The sequence below is a fragment of the Austrofundulus limnaeus genome, unplaced genomic scaffold (genome assembly GCF_001266775.1).
Source record: "Austrofundulus limnaeus strain Quisiro unplaced genomic scaffold, Austrofundulus_limnaeus-1.0 Scaffold2, whole genome shotgun sequence".
Taxonomy (NCBI): Eukaryota; Metazoa; Chordata; class Actinopteri; order Cyprinodontiformes; family Rivulidae; genus Austrofundulus; species Austrofundulus limnaeus.
The window spans coordinates 8,646,050-8,656,788 of record NW_013952404.1 but is presented as its reverse complement, the minus strand read 5'-3'; the positions used below and the strand labels follow the sequence as shown (position 1 = coordinate 8,656,788).

The 10,739-nt window shown below is 38.2% G+C and overlaps 1 protein-coding gene across 1 annotated transcript in view; it reads left to right on the top strand.

Annotated features, from left to right (window-relative positions):
* dcdc2c (doublecortin domain containing 2C) overlaps positions 1 to 10,739 on the top strand; it is a gene marked incomplete at its 5' end in the record, with an annotated part of 161,710 nt that overhangs the window by 5,015 nt on the left and 145,956 nt on the right. The window contains 3 exon segments of the mRNA XM_014014602.1: positions 2,529 to 2,625; positions 3,111 to 3,224; positions 6,055 to 6,124. Of these exon segments, the coding sequence (XP_013870056.1) occupies positions 2,529 to 2,625; positions 3,111 to 3,224; positions 6,055 to 6,124 (281 nt within the window).

Genomic DNA, 10,739 nt, shown 5'->3' with positions numbered 1-10,739 from the left:
ATCACGAAGTCTGTAAGATGTGGGCCCGCCTGTCATCGGCGGACATGCAAAGTTATACTGTTCACTATCATTATGTGATAATGAACAACCAATCAGAATGTGCCTCGTTCTGGTACATGAAGTAGGTCAGCTTGAAGATGACGTCCAGGGATATCATAAGATATGAACAATTGGACAGTGTCAAGGTGATACATAATCAGTATTCCACAACAGCTATCAAGGGGCTTAAATCATAGATGAACTCAATCAGGCCATTTTGTTGAATCTGAATTCAGAAAGCTTGTTAACTACGAAGCTTGACATGAAATGCTTTCATTTTCTTGTGATGTAGGAATCCAAACGATAAGCTGATTAAGTATTTCAGTAATGAAAAGTAATTTTTTTCTCTCAGTTTCTGGTATTGCAAATGTTGTTTCAGCTGTGCACAATCATGGGGAAAAAAGAGCTTTTACTCTCACAGTTTTAAAGGTTTACATATTGCAACTATTCAGATGTAGATCAACTACATGTGACAAACTTCACGGTGTTATTAATTTAAGACAAAAAGTCAAAATACAGCAGCATGTATTTAAACATGAAGACCACCTGGTGATTAAATCCCTCGGACAACTGTTTTATTTATCTTGTAAACGAACTATCAGTCTGTCTTGTTGAGAAATTTTGAAGCACTTTATTTAATTTTTTTACAGGATTGCTTCAGTATAACCTTGCTAAGACAGCTGCTCCACAAAAGGAAGTTTCTGTTTTTAAACATTTGTTTTTKACTGTAGGAACAGATTACCATTTATAATTTTTAGAAATTACTTCACCATCCTTTCAAGAGTGATTAAATTTAAAAAATGTTAACAGATGACATTCAGTCTATCTGGACACACCTGATTTGGATGAATGGGTGATTAACAGGCTTCTCCAGAACTCAAGAAGGCAWTTCAGTCACTTGATCAGGTGTTTTGGAGCAGTGAAACAAGTAAAACATTCAGGATACCTTTCGTGGTCTAGAGCTTTCAACATCTCAGTGCAAATCCCGTCCACCCCTGATGCCCTGCCACTGGGGAGAATTTTAACTACCTCAGAAACCTCTACTGAGGAAATTACCTTGTCTTTCTTCAAGACCTAAGACTCTGCCTCCTCAGAGGAGGACATAGTGGCTGGATTAAGGTGATAGGCATCAATGACCTTCTGGCTGCTTCCTCTGGGACATTCAGAAAATTCTTCCAGTGTTGTGAGTTGAAGATCTTATACAAACTGGGGCCTCTACCAGAATCTGATCTAAAATATGCCATTTCAAAGATGTGCAAACCTACAAACAATTAAGTAAATASATTAGTAAGGAAGAGTAGTTAAAGATTTTTGTATAACTCAACYTTTAAATGAGAAATGCTTTATTGGTTTTAGTAACTTCCTCAAATTTTACATGGAAAATAGCCTTGTTTGATTTACTAATGCTGTCCAACATTTTAAACTTACAATTCAGCGCCACGCATTTTATGACTGTAAATTGGGCTAATTTTTTTTTCAATTCAGTTCACTTCAGTTCAGTTCAATTCAATTCAATTCAAAAATATTTTATTGATCCCAGAAAGAAATTAAGTAAAACCTTTAAGTTGTGGTAGGTTTAAACCTACCTCAGCTCAAATAAAAATATATGACATAGGTTTTATTAACCCTCTGGCACAATATAATAGTTATGAGTTTAACATTATTCCTTRATTATACCCATTTGTATTAGTTTTTGTTCCACAAGTGTTGCAACCAAACATTGTGGGTAGTAATAACAGGGTATATTCAGTGTTTTCTTTATTTCTAATTCTCCCCAATGAACAATAAGGATCACAATCATCCCTATGTATGCTCACACTTGTCTTTTTTAATCTTTCTGCCTTTTTTAATTGACTAGAAATGATTTAAAAATAAATTTCAGCTAAAAACAATAAAATAAACAATCTGTGAGCTAAACAAACAGACTAAAAAATGTTCATTACATTTTCCTCAGTCTTTCTTGTGTTTCATGTGTCTGCAGGAAGCCTTAACACTGATTAATCTAAACTACATGGTTATTTATAATTTAAATAAAACACTTAAGGCGACAGTGTTGGATTTAAGCACAGTAGTGTTTTTCATTATCCACATTGCCCTGCATCGGATTTAGCAGCCACAAACATAAAGGAAGTTGTTTACAAGAGGAAAACCGGTGTAATGTTACAGAGTGAGCTATACCTCAAATGAATCAGGAACACCCTGTCTGTGGTTAGATTTAAGTCAGGGTGAAAGATTCACGCCAGRCGGCCATATTTGTGGCAGGACAGCTGTCTGGCCCTTTCTTCTGTGGGACCACTCTAAATAAATAAATGGCTTGACAGCAAGTATTGATCTCTCGTAAGTTTGAGCAGGAGAGGAAAAAGGAGAGGACAAGAGGGCAGTGAGGGATGGAGGGGTAACGCAGAGAGAGAAAAACGGGGAGTGCAGATGAATGAGAGGGTGGCTGCCAGCGGATGGAGTAATTGTGATTAATCTCTTTTCCCAGCAAGCAGCGTGTTCAACGCACAAAACAAAAGGAGTGAAATGGCAGGAGCGGCGGAGGTTCAGGAAGACCGCCAGCTGAAGGTGGAGCTGCCAATAGATCAGGTAAAAATAATTATCGAATTCACCTGATGAGCATCGTAGCATACAGTTTTTGAAAAGTTTGGCCTGTTTATAAGACAGGAAGTAACAGGTGATTCCTGTCAAAAGGTAACAATTCCTCACAGAAAACAAATCCACTTGGTGTTTTTATTTACCTTGACAGTATGTTACTGACTGTACAAAGACATTTTTATGCKCATCTTGTTTTGCTTTACAAATTTTCTTGTCAGAGCAAGTTGTTCTTTTTTATATTGAAAGGTTGGATAAAAGATGTTTCTGTAGCTTTTTTCTACATTTTTTCATTAAGCTTTATCTTTGTTCTGCAACTTCAAACAGAATTGAAAAWGTACTTCTAGTACAGTATAATGTGATTTTATGTTCACAATAAGTCTCGTYAATGCTACATAAATATAAATATCATAAAATCAATACAGCAGTGAGTACAGCATATGCCGAAGAATGCAGTATCTTGTTTTGCCTTCATACAGGTTGAGGCCACGATAGTGGAAGAAGAGCACGAAGATTTGAGTTGTGAGGCCTTTCAGGATGACGAGGACACCACGTGTCTGCAGCAGTCTTTAGCTGCAGTTTCCAGGAAAGATGTAAGTACTCTTGTTATAAGTTTTATGTAGCTCTGTCTCGCATTCAGTTCATTTTCAGTTCATTATTATGTCTAATTTTCTCATTTGCTTTGGAATTGGGTCACATAAAAATGGTCTAACCAGCAATTATGGTAATCATCATTTTCATAATTGTATGGGAGTCACATAGACCTGTTCCTGCAACCATATTTTTATCTAATATGTGTAACCTGTTTATTTAGTCTCAGTGGGWCTCTTTGTGCATTGTGTGCTAACCTTGTATCAGCACATCTACTCTTCAGGGCTAGAGAAATGAGGAAAATATAAGGTTGAAATATAAATTATGAAAAAAAAAAATCAAGTACATTTTCAGTTTTGTGCATGTTGAGATTTTAACTGTTCACAGGGACAATTCACAGTATGCATTTCACAGCATAAAGTGATGATGGTAAAAGTTAGAACCAATCAGGCTGTAAGCCTGTGTTTGATTTTTGTCCTTTTAGTTTGGGTTCTGTGCACGGTCACAGAGATGAAGTACAACTGAGCAGAGTGTACAGATGTTTTTGCATGGATCTCCGGTTCCCAGAAATTACACTCATTTAAATACACTTATTTTACTCTAATAATCCTCGAGGGACAGCGGTATGGGGCTGTGAAACTGTGATGAATGCGCACAATAGTTGGGTGATATTACTATTCCAAGCAATTTCGTTCGGCTTTGAAATGAGAAGATATTGAGTCTTATTTAAGCAATCAATAACCTTGAACATTTCTTTTTAATGAAAACTATAATTCCAAGCAATGGCAATTACGCCGCAGGGGGAATGTTTTGGTGTAGTGATGATTTTGCTGCTGTATGCACTTTTGCAATAAAGATATTCTTATTGGGGATAATTATTGACTTCAGGGGGCAGTTATGACCCTGGCTAAAGACCTCATCAATAGCCTAATTCATTACTTATTGCTTTTAGTCATACATGAATGTTGCTGATTCAAATTGACTATAGATTGCAGGGAATGACCATTGGATAATAGAAAATAACAATAATAATCATCTCTGTACCGACTCAGCTACTTTTTGAAAAAAATATCTTTATCAGTCTGCAAAAGGACACTGACCTAATGGAGAAAGTGATTGTCTTGTTCAAACATCTCTTTTGAGGAATTAGTCTACAGTAAAAAGACCAAAAAGATCATGTCAGCACATTTAAAAGGAACATTCAACCAGGAGTTGACCTTATAAAAATGTTCCTTTACTTTTATGGAGAATTAAGCATGAAGTCAGTGTCAGATCTAAAATAATAGTTCTGAAGATGCAACTCAACCCATCTCAGAGTTCAATTATCTTTCATGCACACTCCCCTTTCCCTTTGAGGCCAAACAGACTGTTGCTGTCTTGTCGTCAGCAACCTCATCATTTAGAGGGCTGTGAATAATGATGAGCGATAACTGCGCTGCTATGACTCATACTTTTAGCTGAGTTCTGACAGATTTCCTCCCACCCTGGCGCTCGTATACGCTTGCGAAATGCCCCATGCAATCCGCATGCGTGCATGTGTATATAGTAGATATTGATGACCAAATTCAATTACATGATTACATTTTCAGCTGAAGCTTTAAATGATTTATTGCATTGAATTTAAACACATTTACAGACTGTGCTTTAGTGACGCGCCGCTGTGCATGTGATATTGACCTGTGTGGGCCAGGCCAAATAAAGAATAACGAGATTCAGCATCTCTGCCAAGTGAAGATGTCCGCTGAGAGTTAAAGCAGGCTAGCTCGGTGACAGGGAGCAGAAAAAATGACGGTCTTGAGCTTGATGCACATTTATCAAAGCTTTTCTTATAATCACCTGACTGACTTTTGTTGGGCTCTCTGAAGGTTGCCTTAGAGGGTACTCTGTTAAGGAGCTGATTGATTCCTCTGACAGAGAAGTATGTCTGTGTTGAAGATGTCACCCACGTTGTGGAAATGTGGATGGTAGATTCGTACTCTCTGCTGTAGTATTGTGTTTACAACTACCATTTATTTTGATTTAACAGTATTGGCTGATTTATTAACCAGTCTGCAAAGCACTTTTTCTTAATTAATATTGTTAGAAATGCCAATGAAACGAGCGATGTTTGATCAATCGTCTTCCTCTCCTTAAGAATTTTGTGATAAAAAAATCGAATCGTTATTGACCTAGGCATTGATCCATTCCTTTTCTTTGCTAATCCAAGTCCATTTCATTTGTTTTTCATCTGTTTTTCCTTGCTCTTATTCCCTGTAGCTTAGGTTAGCCATTACAAAGGCCTCAGTCTCCCCATCCAAGGTCAACTATAATCAACTCTAGACAAAGTCACTGCCTTGCTTTTCCGTAGAGCTAGTCGGAGGAAGACGACGACTCCTCTGGGCTTTTAAGGACCTGCTGCATTATACCATTCAATTACTGTTCATTAGGCAGTGTACAGTCATTAATCAGACTGAGAGGTTCTGTTAGTCCTCAGCGGGGACGACGAACCAAGGAAATTTATTCTGACTTCCTGTCTAGGCCTCTGTTTTAGTGCTAAGAAGAGAGATGACACATTGGAGTGCACTGAAGCTTTCAGTACAGAGACTTCCAAGGCTGAACTGGCATTCCAGTCTCAATATCTGTTCTCAAGTGAAGTTCTTCACTTCATGCAGCCTCGTCTTTGAATTTTTAAGAAACATGGGCTTTGTCAGAGATTTACTGCATATATGCGAGAGTATTACGAATCTGATATATCACTGAAAGGTGGGAAGGCTGACAGATTTACTGATTAGAGCTGCATATGCATGGAATATGACTAGATGATGATATGAGAAACTGATTTATGTTTTCCAGGAGGATAAAGAGAAGGAGGTGTTGCACGGGCTTGCCGGAATACGGTCACGGGTGTCCCAGTTTTTCAAGGGTAGGTTCATCAAAGCATAAAATCCTGGTAGTAGCTCACAGGCAGCTTCAGTGGCAGGCCCTGCTTTCCCCTCCTCAGCACCTAATGCACCCATAAAGAGACCACTAATTCGCCCTGCATCACCAGACCCTCCCTTACATTGCATGTCACGGGATCCCCAACCACCTCTCAACATCTGGGAGAGCTTTACGCCATGCTTTATGGAGACCATCTGTTTTTTGCCTCCCCAATCTCAAATGACTTATTCTAGTATTAGAGGCACCTGCACATCGTGTGTCTAGAGTTTTCTGCATACTTTATATTGTTCATTTTTGCACTTTGAACAACTCAGACAAATTAGGAATAATATGTATGTTTTTTATTTTAAAACACCTTTTCTCTCCATGATTTATTGTTTTAATAGAACTGCATAGTCCTACTTTTATAAGATTGATCTAAGATTGATCTAAAGCAGAGCATAGCAATAATGTAAACTTGACATTTTTCTTTGATAGGGACTATGCCTTTCAGTGAGTTCAGGCAATTTAATTCTAATTGGCTACAAAACATCAGCTTTGCTTGTTGTTCTCATTCTGTGGTTTTCCAGTTTCCCGTATTTTCCCTTGTGAGGATTCCAAAGGTGGTTAAATGGAACAAGATGTGAATCCCTGCAGGTGGTTATCGCTGTCTGCCCTTCAATCTGTGGTTCACTCAGTCAGTGTGACACCAGGAAAATCAGTGCATCCTGTGCTATCAGCAGGTTCCCTTCTCACTGCACATCATTTTTAGTATCAAAAGAGTGCAGACATGCATAGACATGAAAACACACGAGCACATAGTGGTCTCACAGACAGCAGTTTGCATTAAATGTTTTGTTTTTACCAATTTACACACTTGCTGTGCACATTCTGTACATGCAGTTTGTGTCAATGGTCTTCATATTGACATTTGGTCAAAATGTAGCCTTGTACACTCTGCTGCTTGCTATGATTTTCAGACAAAACATCAATAGGCACTGTAGTGACATTTGAAATAAATCGTAGCTAAATATTGCTCACCGACTTGAGGTTCACACACTCATTTTTCTGCTAATATCATATTGTTGCCTATGAGTGATCTGCATCATTCATGCCTTGTGTTCTTCAGGTGTCAGTGGATCTACAGATAAAAGAGATGCAAAATTTCACTCAAAACTCAGAGCTGTTGGAAAAGGAAGTGGGATGTGAAAGAAAATGCAAGTTTTCTGTTACAGAATCAAACCTGTTGTCWGCTTTACATGAAAATGCAAATATCGTGTGTGTTTTTTTTATGCTTATAAAGGAAATTTTCAGTTAAGAGAGAAAAAAATCTTATCTCAAAGCAATTTACCATAAATATATTGGTCTAGCTTTTTCAGATGCTTCTTTGCTAAWCAAGTACCCTATCTGAACTTCTTTTAGTAGGAAACATACATACTTCTTAATGGTTCAGTTTGGCTGAGATTCTCCTTCAAAAGTTATTGGCACCTCATACAATGGCCTTATAATTTATGAGAACTGTTAAGGCCCCTGACAGAAGTTGTAAAGCATCTTGACTGATTGGGTAGATGTGAGATGTGTGCAGTTATGGCATATTGTTGCCTGCATGCGTGCACGACATGCAGATAGTTCCCCGACTTGCTCTGTCACAGATAAATTACACCGCACAGTCAAATTAAGTTGTTATAAATCACCCTGTGGACCCAAGAGCAGTCCTGAGTGACGACCTTTATGCCTCTTTGACTTTAACTCTTATTTATGTTAAGCACATCTGTATTATACTGACAATAAAAGTGTGTCATGTTTTTTTTAAGTCATTGTTTTGCAGCGCTTATGCCACGGACTGAAGCACTTGGTTTGTTTACTAGCAGGTTTGATAAGTCTTGAGATGAAAGCGCTATTCTTGATTGTTTTTGTGTAAATTGTTTTTTACTTTTTCTTTACAGAGAAAACAAAAAATTGATGTTTATTTTGGCCATCTGTTTTTAAAAGGTATGTACTTTGAGCAGTGTCACTAAATTTCTTATCAATTCAACATTTAATCTTATATAAAATTTAACCCTGAAAACACAGTATATATTTTGTGCTATCATTTAAATAACTTGTGAGTCTTAAGAATATTTTTACAGTCCCTCCTTATAGAGACACATGAAAATAACACTTCAGAAGTCAAAATGTTCACGCATCTTAAAGTGCCAGTGATATTTGATTGCCTTTATTCAATATTACTGAATTTTAGTCAGACAAAGATTAAACTGTGTCTGTCACTGACAAACCGTTAACTACTGTGATGTTAGTGGAAAATGTGCTTTCCTTCTCGTTTATCATACAAATATCTTGAGATGTTTTGAGTTGTTCACTGTTCCCAAAGCAAGTAAGCCTGTTTTCCACAGTAAAAAATATTAAGTACCAAAGGCCATGTGTTGAAAATGGACCATGGGATGTGACAGAGGCGCCTGCCTGTGATCCCTGCTGCACTTGAGACAGCCAGCTCTGTGAAGTGCACCGCTGCCCAGTTACACATTAGCTTTGATTGCCAGTTTGTTCTGTGTTCAGCCCATAGCTTTGAACTGTGCCTCAAGATGAAAGCCAACCTTGTCCACAGTGTGTCCACTGTACAGCACTGCTGTTGCTTATTTGCTCCGAGCAACATCAGGATGATTTTTTTATACAGTTCTTTATCATGCTGAGAGGAGCACTATGCATWATTCATCAGAGTGCATCTTGTGACAGTACCCCATCTCAACTCCATTTTAATTTAATGCCTTTTTCTTTTCTTCTTCATCTTTTGTTGACCGTGGTCAGTGCAAGATACCACTAAGGTAGGTCTTTGGTGTGTTCTGTGAATAGACTTTGATATCAGTGCTTCCTATGGTGTGGGCATCACCACTCAGTGTCTATTCTCTCATTTGCTTTCTCTAAACCTTTCCTTTTCTTCCTTCCAGAGTCACAGAACACATCACAGCATTGTTGAGGGCCAGTCGTCCTTGTTCTCATCTTGTCTCTAAAAGCCACCAGCTCATCTCTGAGACAAAACAGTGTTATAAAGCAAATAAAAATGTCTTGCCTCTTGACAACCCCGCCTTGGATATATGGCCTCTTATTTCAGTGAATATACTGRATTGCATAATTATGTGTGGTTATGAATATTGCATGTAGCCTCACACTGAGTGCATGGTAAGACGCCTAATTGCAGAGTTTAATTATTAAGGAGCAAAGGTCCTGAGCGAGTTTTGGGAGAGGCACTTTTGATAAATTATTTTTTTCCTGTTTTTTGATGAATTATTTTGGGGCCTTGTGTCTAATCAGCAGGCATAGTAGACCGACTAACTGCTCTTGAGAGGGACTCATCTTTCCATGGAGAGGAATTACTGTGCTGATTAAATCCAGTAAAATCGACTAATAACCTAATGATATTGGAGTGGATCAAAAAAAGTGCTGCTTCTAGTGGTGCAGCAAGGGTGCAGTGTGATTGCTAGGTCTGTTGCTGTTGACCTTGGGGCCAAAGCTTTAATATTTCGGTGCAACATGAGGGGAGGGAAAGTCTGTGATGGTATGTACCAAAGCAAAGCTCATTTTAAACAGTGTCGTACAGCTTTACTTTATAGTTCATATGAAACACTTCAAGGAAAAAGTCCATAGAGGTTGACTAAACAAGGAATAATAAACTAGTTTTTCCTCAAGTTGCCACTGGGCACAGCGTCTTGTGTAACTACACTACTTGTGCTGCTGCTGCCGCTGTATTTTCCTCTCCAGCATAACTGAGACACCCACACAGAATTGCTCCCCTCTTATTATACAACATGCGTAGCTCAGGCAAACTTAGTTTGCAACAAAGTTACGGAGCTGACCTCTGTTTTACATTGTAAGAAATAGATGAATAAAACAAACTTCTTTGCATGTTACTTGAAATGTAAATCTTCTGCACCTTACATATTCTTCCACAACAACCTAATTGCTTCAGAGCAGGGTGGAAGGAATAACTGTCGCATGTAATCGCTGTTCTGTGTCATCCTGTGACAGTGCGAAATTCATTTAAAAGCAATATGGGATCAAACGCAGGGTAATTGCTGGGCTCTCTCTATTCACCTCCTACAAAATGCATGTGAGTCTGGCACTTATGAAATGCAGTCAAGCTGCTTTTTCGCAATCCAGCACCAATATGTAAATAATTGATTTTTATTGACGTGAAGATCGCCTCGGTGTATCTTTTAACCGTTTGCTCAGAGGTCCCCAGTGGAGGGCAGGAGCCTAGTCATCTGTCAATAACATGTCGAGGCGAGCGCTTTGACCAGGTGTTTGAACTATTGAGGTTACTTTAAAACAGCTTTTCCACTTTTATTAAAAGCTTTAAACTCTTTCATTCAAGGCTCCACTAACGTGTCTAAATAACTGGCATATTAGTTCTATAGCTGGGATATATTTGCAGTGAAGTGATACATTAGGGTTAACTTCACACCACTAAGAATATTAGCTGATGCATGAATATTCTGCACATAATGAGATCTCCATTTGAAAGTTTACCTAGAAAATCAAACTCCAAATTTAACTTGTGCAGCAATCATTTCTAAAAACACCTCAGCTGCAGAACTTATAGCTGCCCAGCAGTCTGGKAATCA